General features: G+C 39.5%; 1 protein-coding gene across 5 annotated transcripts in view; it reads left to right on the plus strand.

Annotated features, from left to right (window-relative positions):
• The window catches only part of PLCB1 (phospholipase C beta 1), a 694,419-nt gene that overhangs the window by 546,834 nt on the left and 130,750 nt on the right, over positions 1-16,835 (plus strand). For all 5 annotated transcript variants that reach the window (XM_068565592.1, XM_068565593.1, XM_068565595.1 and 2 more), the window contains 6 exons: positions 2,811-2,895; positions 4,233-4,410; positions 8,872-8,939; positions 10,897-10,993; positions 13,280-13,364; positions 14,959-15,083. In XM_068565592.1, the coding sequence (XP_068421693.1) occupies positions 2,811-2,895; positions 4,233-4,410; positions 8,872-8,939; positions 10,897-10,993; positions 13,280-13,364; positions 14,959-15,083 (638 nt within the window). The remainder of the gene's footprint in view (positions 1-2,810; positions 2,896-4,232; positions 4,411-8,871; positions 8,940-10,896; positions 10,994-13,279; positions 13,365-14,958; positions 15,084-16,835) is intronic.

Below are 16,835 nucleotides of genomic sequence, written 5' to 3' on the forward strand. Positions count from 1 at the left end.
CTCTGATTCAGTTCCCTGTCAGGTGGGCATGTGTGTTTGTGGAGAACACGAAGAGCCTGATTATCAAATAGCACATTTTCCTTTCTCCTTGGACACCTGCCTCTTGTTCTCTCCAACTCGGTTGATGCTGAAGCAGGTTTTTAGAAGTCTAGATCAGACACAGATGCTTGCTCTTCAAAGTGACATTGATCCATCGACCAGCAGCATCTGCGTGATGGGGAGCTTGTTAGAAATGCAGTCTCGAGCCCCACCTCAGACTTTGCCTTGGACTCTTCATTTTCTTAAGACCCCAGGTGATTTGGTGAAGTGTCAGAGCACAGTTGTAAACACCGTAGTCCATTAACCACCTGTCTCAGAATTACTTGCAGGCTTGTTACAAATGCAGGTTCCAGGGCTCTGCTCCCAGCTCAGTGTATCAGGGGATTGGGCACAGGGCCCTGCCACCTGCAGCATTAACAGCCCAGTTGATTCTTTAGTGGAATCGAGTAAGATTTTGCTCCAGCAAAATCTTTCAGGGCCTGATTTGGGGACAGCTTGACAGAGGACAGAGGACTCTGCCTGTCACCTGCTTAGGGACACCTGGAACACCACCCTGAAATCCCTCTACTGGTGGGCCTATGGCTCCACTAGAAATCCTGAAAGTAGGGTGTTGGGGTACAATCCTTCCTTTTCCCTCCAGGCCTCTGATCAAAGGAACTTGGGGCTCTCAAGTTCCAACCCTCAAGAAAAGTGTCATCTACTTAAGCACCTGGTGACTTGGTTCATCCATCACAGTGGTTCTCGAACTTGAGTATGCATGAGAATCCCCCAGAGGGCCTCTTAAGACACCTGAACCCTGCTTCCCCAGAGATTTCTACTCAATTTGCCTGCCTTCCTAGGAGGCCTTGAATCTGCCTTTCTAACCAGCTCCAGGCCCTGTGGATGCTGCTGGTCTATGGACCACACTTGGAATAGCAAAGCTCTATTTAATAGCATCATTCCATGAAAGTGAAATGGGAGGGTTGGACAATTTCTTTTGTGCAACCTGGAAAGTGTAGGCCCAGCACAAATGGACTTGTCTCAGCTACAGACACAGAGCTCTCTGGCTTGGTGGAGCCCCAGGGCCAGCTGTCTTTTGAGCAAGGGTGTCTGAATTGTGGATGCCCAGGGCTACTCTGCTAACTCAGTCACTTTTCTGCTAGTTCCCTAACTATAACACATCATTCCTAAACAACCAGTCCCAGTGCTTTCCAGGATCAGTTCTCCAATTGGTAGGTTTTCCTCCCTCGGTGATACTGCTGGGGAAAGCTGCAGGATATTCTTAGGGCTACATGAGCTGCCCAGTAAAATCTCTTACAGGTCAAAAAAGGCATGATGAGAATTTGGGAGTTTGTCACGTAGGGCTTCTCTGAATCTTTCCTTTGCCTCCCCTTGCAGTTCCAAGAAAGCAGTGACCTTGGGCTCATATTTGAAGCCCAGAGAATTCATCTGATCCCCAAAATATATGTTTTTTAAAAAGGGTGGTATAAAGAGTGCTTTTCCCTGTGGACCATTGCAGTATGATTTGAACCCCCAAAGCACCCCCCTTCCCAGGAAAAAACAGTTCACGATCCAGGTTTAACAGTCATGGTAGAAGGAATGAAAATAAGAATCACATTTTATAATCGATTTGAATTGTAGTTAAGAAGGATTTTTATCACTTACCTATTCTTACTACAGCCCCAGTTCTGCTAAAACATATTAACATTGCAGCACATAGAGACAACTATTGGAAATCAAGTCCGACAGCCTATAGATCAAAACCACAGTCCATAAAACCCGATGGAATTGGACACCTTTATAATGATATTTAACATCCTACAGAATGAGAATTGCTTTTCTAAAAGGTCAAGGGAAGCAGGAGTTTTGAAAGACTAAGGATGTTCCCTCATATCAACTGTGTTTACATGTGAGCGGACCCTCGTTTGTCTGGTCTAGCTGGAGGAGGCTGCCTTGCATCTCTAGGATCAATCATCTTACATTTCAAAGTGTTTTCATCTATTACTTCACTTCATCTTCTCAGCACCCTCTGCCCCTTTCCAGGAACAATTACTTTCCTCTGCGTTTTATAGATCCCGAGTGGTTGAGAGCCTGGAGCTCAGCTCAGTGAACCCAGCAGCTCCAACCTTTTCCAATCAAACCAGGTTCCTACTGGCACCTCGTCAGGCTAACACCACCTTTGCTTTCCTCTAGTGCACAAAAGGGCTACAGACACCTTTCCCCAAGGTGCCTGCTTCTCTTGTCTTTCCTCCAGGGCCCCCTCCCAAGTGGACACACTTCTGCCTGTCAGCCTTTTCTCTTCTGCATTTTGAGATTCTCTCTCCCTCTCTCTGTCCAGCTCCCTCTCCTCTCTTCCCTCACCTCCTTGTAAACACTTCTTTGCAGTGCAGCTCTGTCCGTTAGACAAATTTCACCCAAGAATTCACGTAGAGTTGAATGAGTTCCACCCCCCAAGTATCTGGCATTTGACTTAGAATCAGGAAATTAAGCAAAAGGGACTGAGTCTCTAACTCTGGGACATTCAAACATCCAGTGACAGGCAGATGACCTTCTGTCCTCTCCATCTATGTCCATGCCGCTCAGCTTTGTGAAGAGCCTCCCCTGCCCACCTGTGTGTGGCATTCAAATCCACACAAGTCAGACTTGTAAACAGGGATTTAGAATAATAAAAACAGTCCTGACAGGTAGGAGGAGGAAATGACCTCTCTCTGTAATTGATAACACAAAGTCATCCTGTCCGGCCTCTTTGAATAACCTTCTTGCTTGTTTGCTTTCCTTCTCTCTCCCCTCAGCCCAAAGCAGCAGGCCAAGATGGCAGAGTATTGCCGACTGATCTTCGGGGACGCCCTTCTTATGGAGCCCCTGGAAAAGTACCCAGTAAGCAGTTTTGAGTCTCATGCCGAAGGAACGCACACCTTCTTTATGATTGGATTAGGGAGAGACTTCCTTACATCCTTTCCATGTTTATGTTTCTTGGTATGAGTTGACAATGAGCCCTCTGACCAGGGGAGGCCGGCAGAGACCTCCTGAGGGGGACAGACCTGCATCTGTCCTCTTCCTCTGCCCACAGCTTTCTCCCTCCCTCACTGCCCTATGTGAGCCAGTCAGGACTGCAGAATTCCCACAATCACAATCAGCCCACAGAGGTAGTCCCAAGGGACAGGCTCTGGCCACCTCCCAGGGAACCTCCTCACACCCCTTTGAAAGAAATGGGTCAGCAAAATGGGACATTGAAGGTGGCACAATGACATTCCTGCCTATCCCTGCTGGCCACCCCTCACTTCCTTGCAATCCCCCAGCAGAATCCGGACCTCCTATTGCCGTGGTAACAATCTTTGCTTTGGGAAGGAAAGCAGCAGAAAGATCGTCAAGTAGCCTCTTCCGTCTTCAACCCTTTCCCCAGTCTCCACACATCCTTGCATGATTTCATACCAGTCCCCGGACTGGTTACAAGTGAAGAATAGAGGGCCTGCTTACAGGAGTTCATAGATTTCTAAAAATAACCTGTTTTGGGACTTGCATGCATGCTCACTGTTACAATATATAATAACCTTCTCGAGGGAAACTGATTTTCCCATAGATGTACAAGCTGGACACACCAGAAAGAAGGCTTGCAAATAGCTTGAACCTCAGGGCAGCCAGGAAATCTAAAGCCACCTGGTCCACTTCTGCTGATGCTAAGATGTGCCACTTAACTACCTCGTGCCAGGATGAGGATTTTGCTGTTTGCAAACTGCATCTGAAAAGTTGATTCTAAGGGCTTGCCTGGAAACGCCTGCCTGTCTTTACCATCCTCCTGGCAGATGCCACACTCTAACTGGCTTCCATCCTTTGAAAATCCAAGCCAAGGCTGTCCTATCTGTCCTAAATCACGATGGTTGGATTCAGAGGGTCCATCAGAAAAGTCATGAAACTTTGGGTTAACATGCCAAATCACCCAGTACATTTCTATGGTCTTATTCATGTAGATTTCTCATGGAAAAATAATTACAGTACAGTAATTAAAATATAACTTTCATGTGAAAAAAAGCAAGAGCTATGAACTAGCCCCTACATAAGACACCCGTAGAGCAGCTTAATGAGCTGTGTTGAAGGTAGTAAAGAATAATCTAGAAGCCCTTGGTATCTAATGCAGTTCTGGGAGTTTGTTTTGGGGAAGGAACTTGAAAGGAAGGGACAGTGTTTTTAAAGAATGTGTCTTTTCTTTCCGTTAGCTGGAATCTGGAGTTCCTCTTCCAAGCCCTCTGGATTTAATGTACAAAATTTTGGTGAAAAATAAGAAGAAATCCCACAAATCATCAGAAGGAAGCGGCAAAAAGAAGCTCTCAGAACAAACCTCCAACACGTACAGCGACTCTTCCAGTGTGTTTGAGCCCTCGTCCCCGGGAGCTGGTGAGGGGCTGGCGGGCTCTCATTCCCCTATTATGTATGGATTTAAGAATTGCTGCCCTGGAATTAACTTAGAAGGACTTTTAACATTTCTACCTGGCACAGTTTTAGAACGTGTTGTTTTTTTTTACTTCTGTTATAAACCTGAAGGCTTAAAACTACACAAACATATGAACACCCAGTTCTGCAGGACAGAAGGCCCACATGGCCTCACTGGGCTAAACTCCAGGTGTCAGCAGGGCTGCTTTCCTTTCTGGAGGCTCTAGGCAATATTATTCCCTGCATTTCCAGCTCCTAGAGGCTACCCACATTCATTGGCTTGTGGCCCCCTTCCTCCAGCTTCAAAGCCAGGAATGTCTCATCTCACTTCTTCTGCCATCATATTTCCCTTGGACCACAGCTGGAAAAGGTCCTCTGCTTTTCAGAACTCATGTCTTTCCATTGGACCCATTCAGATAATCTAGAATAATCTCTTGCATTTCAAGGTCCTTAACTTAATCTCATCTGCAAAGTCCCTCTTGCAGTGTATTCACAGGACACAGGAGATATTCATAGGACATGGGCATTTTGGGGGAGGCCATAATTCTGGCTACCACATAAGCCAAATAATCTTTGGCGTGACCATGTTATTTTAAGCTTCTCAAGGGCAGGGATCCCTTGACATTAACTACAGGTCTGGACACAAGATGTTCATCAAATTGATTCTCATTGATGATGTGCTGAAGAGTTCTGGGCCATTCAACTTATCCATATTCTACAGAGCTCTTTTAAAATGTGAAATGGTAAAGTTACTTGAATGATCTATCAAAGCTACTAGGTGATATTTACTGTCACTAATTTTCGGTTTAGATTTAAGTTGAAATAGATTTTTGTGATTGATGAGAAAAGAATTCAAAGTGGTCACCCATTTCCTTTGAATTATTTGTCATTTAGTCTAAGTTCTTTTCCAACTCTAGTCAGAGTCTTGGCAATCTTAAACGTGCATTACAGATATGTTCACCCTGATTGGAGGGTGAACAAGTAAAGGAAACTTTAAGCTTAAATCTAGAAAGTTCTTCAATAAAAAGTTTAGCTAACCTTGGAATAATCATTTTGGAAAACTGTTTGGCAGCATCTACAAAAGCTAAGCTGAACATATGCATATGAACCCCCTCTGCCCCAGAGAATTCTATTCCTAGGTATATACCCAACAGAAATGCATGTAGATGTTCACCAAGAGACATTGGTGAAGAATTGCTTAAAGCAGCACTATTCAGAATAGCCCATCAACAGAGAAATACATGTGCTATATCCACCCCATGGAATATGTAGCAATAATGATCTACAGTGCACACAACAATATGGATGACTCTCATTTTAGAGACATAATGTTGAATAAAGAAGTCAAATGCAAAAGATAAGTATCCACTGTCTGATTCCATCTATATAAAGTACAAAAACAGCAGAACTAACCTGCACTATTAGAGGTCAGGAGATGGTTACCCCTGGTGAAAAAGTGACTAAAAGGGACCCAAGGAGGCTTCTGGACACAGTTATATTTTGTTTCTTGATCTGGGTACTGTTTCCTAAGGTCTGTTTGGTATGTTAAGGCACTGTACACGTATGGTATGTGTACTTTTCTGTATACTTATCACATGTCAATTAAAAGATTTAAAAATAATTTTTAAAAATTAAAATATAAACTCTACGGCAATCAGAAAAAAAAAGGATGGCCAAGACTCTGATTTATCTTTTCCTGTATTTTTCCCTTACAGTTACCAATTACTTTTTTCTCCCCCCCCACCCCGCCCCCCGCCCCCCCCGCCCCCCCCCCAGCTGCGTTGGGTCTTCGTTGCCGCACGCGGGCTGTCTCTAGTTGTGGCGGGCGGGGGCTACTGTTAGTTGCGGTGCGCGAGCTTCTCATTGCGGTGGCTTCTCTTGTTGCAGAGCGTGGACTCTAGGCGCCCGGGCTTCAGTAGTTGTGGCTCATGGGCTCAGTAGTCGTGGCTCGCGGGCTCTAGAGCACAGGCTCAGTAGTTGCGGCACATGGGCTTAGTTGCTCCACGGCACGTGGGATTTTCCCGGACCAGTGCTCGAACCCATGTCCCCTGCATTGGCAGGCGGATTCTTAACCACTGCATCACCAGGGAATTACTTTTATTGTTTAGATTAACATCCTTGTCCACAGACGTTATGTGATTCCTTGAAAGATTTTTTTTTTGGTAGTTTTTAAATGTGTGTGTCAAACGTTATTACACAATTCTGATTCTTTTTTCAAAACTAACTTTTGTTCTCAGTGAGAATGTTCTATGTGAAGTTTTGGAACGAAAGTCACTAACAGGCCACCTATTTCTCAGCACGATTCTATCTGAGTGTTAGCGAGTAAATTGTATCTTCCTTTGCATGTGGGAGCTTGTCGTTTTATCATCTGCCTTCCCCAGTTCTCTTCCCTCTTATTAACCGAATGCGTAACACAAATAACAATTTTTAACAGGCAGTGAACATTATTGCTTAGTTCAGAGAAAGAGCAGCAATCTGTTACTAATCTGGTAGATTTCCTAAGCTAGCCCCATACTCTGTTGTGCAATTTTCATTTATTTCGATGGAAAGTTTTGGACATTTAAATATGTAGGTAGGGCCCTGAATAAAGAGCACTGCTAATTTACCATTTGGTTTGTAGATGTTTTCAGTATTGGGAACTCAAATAACTTGAAAAACATGTTTCTTATATCAAAACTAATCTACTTATCATGGCGTCTGTTGGCCAGATCTTCCCCCAAGAGATCCAGTCGTTTGCCTGTACACTTGTCTTAAAGAACTAGGATAATTTTTTAATTTTATTTTTCAACAAGATTCCTCCAGAAACTTGTAAGGGAGAAATCAGGTCCCTGCTCATAGAGCAAAGAATGACAAATTCTTTCCTTCCCACATAAACTAGAGAATGGCCTGATTATTTGAAATTCTGGTGTGTTGTTAATGTAACATGAAGCACTGTCCTGCCAAACTTCTTAAATTACTCAATAAGAAGAACCCCTTCTCTAATTAACAAAAACAATAAATAGTTACAAAAACTTGAGGCAACAAATTTGACTCTAAACAATTTTGTGTCAACCTCCTAAAAGAATGTCTCTAATAGGATAAGCTATGTTTTCTGTTCAAAGTGGAACTGATTCCCCTTATTAACTAACACAATATTAACATCATAAAGCAGTTGTATGTGGCTTTCTTTAATAAACAAGCTGCAAATAATAAGCCGTATTGGTCCCAGACATCTTTTCCCTCTAAAGGTTACTTCATTAATGCTAACTGCTATCATTAGTAATCGATTGAACTTTGTCAGCCAAATGAAAACATTTATAAGCTTCTTGGAGGCAGTGCTGTGGGCAGTGTCTTTGATAGAGATTGCGCAGGGCAGCTAATTTATAGAAGGCGGGGAGGGGAGGTACTGGCCCGTGTAAGTTGCCTCATTGTTGAACCAATATTGCCATCTTCTGGGCTTATTATCCTATTGCATTGTATGGACCCTGAAAGAAGTCAAATCAAACAATTTAAAAGTATGCTTTCTGTACTTTATACTTGAAAATCTTTTTACATAACTGATATTACTGGGTCTGACTGAATCCCAGAGCTGAGAAGAATGTAATGCCTCATACCAATGTGACTATTTAAGCTGGTGGAATCATCCACCTAAACTTTGGAGAGAAAAACCATCTATTGAAATGATTGTATATTGGCTACATATGAAGCTGCATTATATCTGACCGAGGTAGATTTACATGCATAATTATTTTAAGAGTTCACCCATTTTATCCTGCCGTCTTAAACAGAATATCTCCATTTTTAAAGATATGTGCATTGTTTAGATGACAATGCCTCCATCAAATAAGCCTGCAGGCAAATCATAGGATACAGGTGGTACCTTACAGTTTTGTAGAATCAGGTGTGCTACTCTAGCCTCCATTCCTGTCCCAGCTCTTGTCCTCTACCTCGACTTCTGTGATGTCCTCTCTGGCCTTGGAAAAATAGCTACAAGGTCACTGAGCTCTGGCCAAGCATCACACAGAAGAGTCAGGACCAAGAAGAAGAGGGTAAGGTGGTAAAGTGATAGTGTATCTGTTTTAGGGTCATGGAGACACTAAAATAGAAGGTATACATCAAAATAGGATATGTACACCAGAGAGAGCTAACCGTATAAGCTGCCATATGTTTTGTAAAACATATAGATAAAAATGTAAAGACAAGCATCTTTTACAGAGCTTGGAAATTTCAAATGGTATTCACAAATCAAATTTAGAAAAAAAATCCATATTCAAAAGGTCAGTATAATTCTGTATAATTAATAAAATTTAAAAAAAAAAACAAAAGAATAACTTCAGAGCAGTGAAAGGCCAACTTCCAAGGAAATTTTGGGTAATGCACATGTCACATGTGCTTCGAACCTGTAAATGCTTATTTACTTCATGATCTGTTATTAAAATTTGACAGGAGAAGCTGATACGGAGAGTGACGATGATGACGATGAGGATGACTGTAAAAAGTCTTCGATGGATGAGGTAGGTTTCTAGGGCTTGACTTCTGGTCACAGAAGCTTTCAGCTAACTTGCCCATCCAGACTGCTCCCTCTGGATGTAGTTCCTGGTCGCCTTCTGCCATCTAGTGGTAAAAAGAGTTTGAAAAATGAAGATGCAAACTGGTTGCTAGAGGAACAAGCGTTGCCTTCCATCAAATGTGGTATGTTAAGAATGAATTCAAAATTTGCTACCTCCAACTGCCTGCTTCAATTTTTGAGGCAATTAAATGGATTGTCAATGGTCCAGAATCCAGAGAAGACATGAGGTTTGGAGAAATGTTTATAAACATGACATTAATTTCGTTGTTGTAATTTTGACCCTTTTTTGGCTTATGGGGTCTTAGTTCCCCGACCAGAGATTGAACCCAGGTCCCTGGCAGTGGAAGTGCAGAGTCCTAACCACTGGACCGCCAGGGAATTCCCCGTTGTAATTTTGGAACCACTAGAGGTATCTACTGACATAAGCTCAAGCTTCCCAAATATCTTCATCAGCTCAGAAATATTAATTGCACAGAATCCAGAAGCAAATCAAGGATAGGTCAATTGGAATTTTAAAACTTTGTTTTAGTCTTGTTCAAAAAGTTTAAACTGAATCTGCTTTCAAATATATTGGAAAGTATCTGTTTCAGTATTTGTATCTTCACATTTTAGTTAATAAAGATAAATAACAAATAATAAGCTGTTCTCACATAATGTTCTTCCTCTTATAATTATTTCCTTTAATATAGTCTAAATTTTTGATTAATTATGTTTCCCCACTAAATTTCAACTCAATATCCAGAAGGAAAACTGTTACAGAGTAGTTCTTCCAGAATTATTTCAACTGTGTAAACTTTTTGTCAGTGATTTTTGATCATTTTAAAACTATCTTACTAGCTGGATGGCCATTTGCAAATGAATATTTCCCAATTAACATTTAACCTTAATATTGCTACAGAAGTTTTCAAAAGAAACCATGTCTCCATGTATTTTTTCTTCTAAAAATGGGAGAAAATATTAGATCAGCCTACAGAGGTCTGTCCACACGAATACTGCAATATTGGCTTTCTTCTTTATTAAATACTTTATCAAAGTGGTATGTAATACATAATAGTAGCTAAAGTAACACGAGGTTTTACTATGTGCCAGACACCGTTCTGAGCTTTCACATAAATTAATTCATTTAATAATCACAAAAACCCTATATGCTGTTGGGACTGATTTTATCATAATTTTACAGGTGAGCAAGCTGAGGCACAGAACAGTTAAGTGACTTGCCCAAGAATGCACAGTTTCTAAGTGGTGGGCTTGGGATTAAAAGTTAGACAGTCTGGCTCTAGACCCTGAGCGACTGACCTACACTGTATTGGGCTGCTTGCCTAATAGGTGCCCAGGAGCCAGAAAGGGAGGGACAGAGGAAAGTTTGTAAAGAAAAGCAATATATGTTTGTCCACCCCCACCCACTTCCACCGGCAACCTTTTTTTATAACAGTTCGTGATTCAGCCAGTGGTTACCTACATACTCACTTTCGTATCATACAGTGAATTATTGGTATGTTAACTTCAGACGTCACCTGTGGACTCCCTGCTTTGGCAGATGAGACACAGCTCAGGGCTTCTTAAACTTTGCTGTGCATTTGAATCACCTCAGTAAGATGCAGATTCTGGTTCAGGAGGCCTGCACAGGGGACTGAGAGGCTGCATCTCTCACAAGCTCTCGGGTGGTACTGATGCTGCTGGTCCCAGAGTGCTCTGGGAGCTGCCCCTAAACCTCCCTCCTCCCACCCCTCACTGTGTAACGTGAGGTGTTGCTTTTCCTTTCTTCCCATCTCCATATTCTGTTGGCGATAATCGTTTTCAGAAGAGGCGTGATAATCTTCTGCTCTCTTGGGTCCTTTGATCATTGCCCTGGGAAAACATAATGCTGACTCTGGGAACGTTATTTTTACTCCTGCTTCCAGGGGACCGCTGGGAGCGAGGCCATGGCCACAGAAGAGATGTCTAATCTGGTGAACTATATTCAGCCAGTCAAGTTCGAGTCATTCGAAATTTCAAAAAGTAAGTTTTCCCTGGAGAGAAACCCCTAATGTAGCATATAATGAGTATATTTTAAACACAAGGTTATTAGACCAAAAAATGAGACCCTTATTAGAACAATTCTATGAAGTCTTGAATATATGTGTGAATTTACTATCTGTTTTTTATATATCTAAATAAATATATATAACTATATAAAAGTATATTTTATGTATATATATATATATATATATATATATATATATATATATACACATAGCCATGTGAGAAAGTATTCCATGATGTGTTTTCCCAAAATTCTTAATAGAGCTACAGGCCATACGTGGTTATCTAAAAGATATTAGACCAGAGTACAGCTAACTGAGGATTTTACATTATTTTTCGTTTGTGACCACATGGGCATTCCATCAATTACATAAATGACAGTGTTGAAATAAACTATTTAACCATCCCCTCGAAAGGAAGCAATCAGAGACTTGATCAATCTCAATATTGAATAGAAATAGAACCAAATCAACCAGTTCATCCACATTCCATTTGTTCAGCCTATGTTTTATATATTTAGGAGAATATATCATTAACTTCACATTACTTGGTGTTTTCCGCTCATCCAACTACCCATCCATACTGGATGCAAATTATATATGTACATTATCTCTCCTCATCCTAGAGAAAGGAGCCCTTTTATCAAATTGCCCTTTGTGTTTGCATGAACTGTAAAATACTATTAGGTTAAGAGAATCCTTGGGACAGTTTAGCTACTTTTATAAGCATATGCTCTTAAAAGCTGAATTTTTTCTTAAACACAGCAGCCTCTTATAAAGGAAAGTTTTATAGATATACCAAACTCTAAGCCTCTACATTAACACAGTTATGTGTAATTGTATAATTTTGCCCAAAGAGTCTTAACTTAATAACATATGGTATCTAGATCTCTACAACAAAGAATTTAACTTCCAATAAGATTTATACATAAAGATTTCAACAGTTTGTTTGATGTTATAATTACTGGTGCTTCTTACTACAAGCTGTTCGATGTGAAACATACTATAAAGTAGTTATTTTTATATTACTATAACTTCCTTTGGCTGTAAAACGAGTTTTCCTAATTCATGAGTCAAAAGCTCCCAGACAAGTAGCTAAACTGAGAAGGAGCTGATACATGTAGGTCCTTAAGAACCTGGTGACAACATCACCAGCCAAAGATTTACAAACAAGTACTTTTCTCCCTGTGTTTTATATCATTTTCTCACTTTTTTCAAAAGAACACTGCACATATTTCACAAAGAACCTATTAAATTGACTTAATTTTAATTAGCAGTCATGCTTAAGATAGTCATATGAAAGTAAAATTTTGATGGACCAAAATAAGAGAAGTAAGGGTTTCCTTTAGAGTCGATTAAATTGGGGAAGGTGACGAGGTGGATAAAGGAGAAATCTGGGAATGACTAGGAAGAAGAATGAGGCTTTAATTATGGAAAGTGGGCATCAAAGAGGAAAGATGCCTCAAGGTAACTCAGTTTAAATCACCAAGCTCCAGATAACACATCTTAGTCTGTATGTAACAGTGTGATGTCTTTCTAGTTGGGAAGAGGACAGAGAAGCTGTTTGACTCTTAGTCTTTCTAAACTAAGATAACTTTGTTTCGTTTCTCTCACTCTAATTGGAAGCTTAGCTTTCACTTTCAAGATGTTTCTCTGTGTCCAAGAATATTGAGCCCTCTAGTACATTCACCTCTACAGCCTCTGTCATCTAATCTGAAAATGAGGCCATCAGACTGGAAAATGTCCAAGGATCCTTCTGCTTTAAAATAACAAAATTCTTATGTCAAATTACTTGTTTCAACCAAAAGGGTCTCTACAAACTTGAGGCAATGACAGTGTGGGTATAAAAGAGAGTCAGCATCTAGCAGGAATGTACACACGGTCTGTATTGTTAATTCTCAGTGATGGCTTCCAGAAAGCAATATGAATGGATTTAGAGCAACAGATTCCCACAGGGCCCCTGCTCTTTTGACAAAACAGCTTTCCTGGCCACACTCTCCAAGTCTAAAATTCATTTTCCCACCCTAACGCCACCATGTCCCTAACTTGCCCAACACCTGACCCAGGTAGCAAATATTAGAAGAGACAAAATTAAGACTCGACTTTTGTTACAGGTAAATAGTCCACTGAAAACAACATTAAATATAAAAGTTATTTGAGGATTCTTTGCCCTCAACTTCACAGAACATTTGCCTACATCTTATTATCATTTATAATATTGAATTTTATTTCTCACTTTTTGTTGTTGTTGTTGTTAACTCAGAAAGAAACAGAAGCTTCGAAATGTCTTCCTTTGTGGAAACCAAAGGACTTGAGCAACTTACAAAGTCTCCAGTGGAATTTGTAGAGTATCCTTGATTTGACGGACGTCTGCTGAATTGACAAGAGTGAAGTTGTGCTATTTGTTTAATTTTTTGTCTTTAATAAAGGAGAAAGGTGCATGAGATGGCTTAAGTCTGTCAGCTGGGTAATAAATAGTTTCAGGTTTCATATGTAATGGTGAATGGGATAGTCTGGCATGTGGAAAAGAGAACTGGCCTTGGAGTAAAGGAAGTCCAGATTTCCAGGATACCTTCAGACCATCAACCTCTTTATCCCTTGGTAATTTGCATAATCCTTCTGAGTTTTCTCACCTGTAAAACAAAAATGATGATACCAGCTTTGTGGCTTGCTGTTGGGTTATGGACAACATATGTAAAATGTGTGTGTATGCTTTGTACATATGTAAAATATGATAGGTATAAAGTGTATATATTATATGTATATAATATAGACACATTTTTGGTGTCTCACATCCTTACATGTAATAGATGTCCAATCAAAAAATAGTTGGGATGATGATGATGAGAATATAAATATATATTACTAATAATGGCTTCATTTGATAGTCCTGACAACCAAAATTTTTAAATTTTATCCCTGAATCAAAATGAAATGACACAGATCTTTAAATTTTTTTCATAAAACAATTATTAAATGTCCCAAACAGCCCAATTTCCTGAAAGTCCTATAATAAAAAAGTCACCTTTAAAACTCATCAACAATAGAGGAAACAAGTGTAAACTCCATAAGCAAAGTGACAGTATATCATGATCATTAGTATTCATCAAGTACTAACTACGTGATAGACCTTTTGTTATATGTCTTATTTAATCCTTACAATAGCTGTATAATGTAGGTATTCACATCTTTTGTAGATGAGGAAACTGAAGCACAGAAAAGGGAAATAACTTGTCCTGAATCATACAGCTAACAAGTTCCAGAATTTAAGTTTCAAACTCTATTTGGCCTAACTCCCCTGCCGAGCTCAGAACCTGAGCTAACCTCTACCAAACTTGGTAATAGAAATAGTCAGTTGTGTTTTAAAGACATAGCATCCTTCAATAACTAAAAGGTTCTCAGGATGGAAAACTGATGACGGTAGGAACCAAAATATGAGACAAGGTCAAAACCTTCTGTGCTATATTTACCTTGTTATCAATCATAAAGAGTACCACAGTCTTGGCCAATAGCATTCCCTGAGAAGGTTAAGAAAATGAGCAGAGAGCATTTCAAAAATAGCCATACAGTTCATGATATCTGCTTCTGCCAAGCACAATATCATCCTGTCACGTGACTTGCTATGCTTGGACTTCCTCATGTGTCCTTAATTGCTAAGCCAGTCCTTAATAATCTCCACAAAATCACATTGACTCAACCATCTTTGCACCTCATTAGTTTTTACCCACAGGGCTCTGCAAAGGTGATGCTACATTTCTATTATAAAAGCACATTTATTCTGTTTGTTCAGAAAGCTTTTTACCTATTTCACCCACCAGCCCAATGAGATCATCTATCTTTAATTCATTTCCCCAATGGAGAAAGATGGAAGGCAGCTTCTCAGCTAATATTATTGGCTAATTCTTTTTATAATTGTATTCACTACTTAACATGATGGTCCAGATATAACAAAATGCAGCTTAGCAGGATATATCCAAAAGGAACACGTGTGGATTCATCCAACTACATGCCCCAGCTCTTCTGGAATGCAGGCTGCCAAATGGTTGCACTTAATTTCCAAACAGTGGGTAAGTAGCACAATTAATGTTCATTTTCTTTCTATTATAAAGCCACATTTCCTCATGTCCAAAAACCATTCCCAAGGAGAAAAAAACTGCCAGACTTGACTGAAAAAACAAACAAAAGCACATTTTCATAAAGGAAATATCATTGCAAAAAAAAGTGAATTTTGAAAATTGAGAAATTGTCTTCAATGGTTTATAAACAAGTCTTTATTTCTACTCATTTTGCATTATTTTCAAACAAAAACTTTTATACTTTTTAAAGTAATATGTATTTATTATAGAAAATGTAAAAAATTCAAAAAAACTATAAAGAAAAGAATAAAACTGCGAGGAATGTTACCACTCAGAGATTCAACATTGTTAACTTTTGGCATTGTTATCTGTAAGGTTTTTGGGATATGCATATACAAGCTTTTTCACTTAATAACTTGTTTAAATATATATATCTTTATATATATTTAAATGTGATACAGAAACATGAATTTTAATAGCTGTATATTAACCACATCTCACAATTCACTAAAACCCATTTCCTATCACTGAATATTAAGGTATTTTTTTCCTACTATAAATAGTGCCCTGAGAACAGCCTTGAATATAAATTGTCAAGTCTATCTCCTAATGTTCTTTTGGAACAGTTCCTGAAATAGAATTAAAAGAAGTGAGTTTTAAGAACCTTTGTGCACAATGCCAAATTGTCCATCAAAAATGTTGCACTAGATTTCTCCTCCATCAGCAATGTATAAGTTGTTCCCTCTCACTTGAGATCTTGGTTAAGTATTATCATTAAATAATAATAATAATTCAGAAAAATACCTCCTTGTTCTTTTTTATTTCATTTCTTTGATTATTGTTGAGGCTGAACATTTTAATTATGTGTTTTGATTTTTACTTTTCCTTTACTTTTGATTTCTGCTTTTCTGAACTGACTATTCAGGACTCTTGTCAATTTTTCTATTCATTTATAACAGTACTTTTTATATAAAGGTCATGTTGTCTTATTTTGTGAAACAGATGAGATCAGGTTGAATAATGTTTTATTTTATGGAATCTTGGTTTACTCTCATGATTACAGGCTCCACACCCAAGGATCCATCCATATTTACTCCTATTTCTTTCATAGTTTCTTTTTTATCTGTAATTTAACCCTTTCATCCATACAAATTTAATTTTCATGTATAATCTCAGTAAGAGATCAAACTGAAATTACAATTTATTAGATGTAGCCTTTTTATTTTTTTTAAATTTATTTATTTATTAATTTATTTATTTTTAGCTGTGTTGGGTCTTCACTGCTGCCCGCAGGCTTTCTCTAATTGTGGAGAGTGGGGGCTACTCTTCGTTGCAGTGCATGGGCTTCTCATTGCAGTGGCTTCTCTTGTTGAGGAGCACGGTCTCTAGGAGCATGGGCTTCAGTAGTTGTGGCTCGCGGGCTTTAGAGCACAGGCTCAGTAGTTGTGGCACACGGGCTTAGTTGCTCCACGGCATGTGGGATCTTCCCGGAGCAGAGCTCCAACCCGTGTCCCCTGCACTGGCAGGTGGATTCTTAACCACTGCACCACTAGGGAAGCCCCTAAATGTAGCCTTTTTAGTTGTTAATTTGGGTACATTTTTTCAATGTATAGTCTTCTCCATTAATAAATTTTTCACCTTCCTGGAGCCAATAACTTATTGTTATTATTATAATGTTTAATAATATGGTTTAATACGTAGAAGTGGAAATTCTTCATGGCTATTAACGTTCAATTCTTCTTT

Source organism: Eschrichtius robustus, chromosome 16 (genome assembly GCF_028021215.1).
Source record: "Eschrichtius robustus isolate mEscRob2 chromosome 16, mEscRob2.pri, whole genome shotgun sequence".
NCBI lineage: Eukaryota > Metazoa > Chordata > Mammalia > Artiodactyla > Eschrichtiidae > Eschrichtius > Eschrichtius robustus.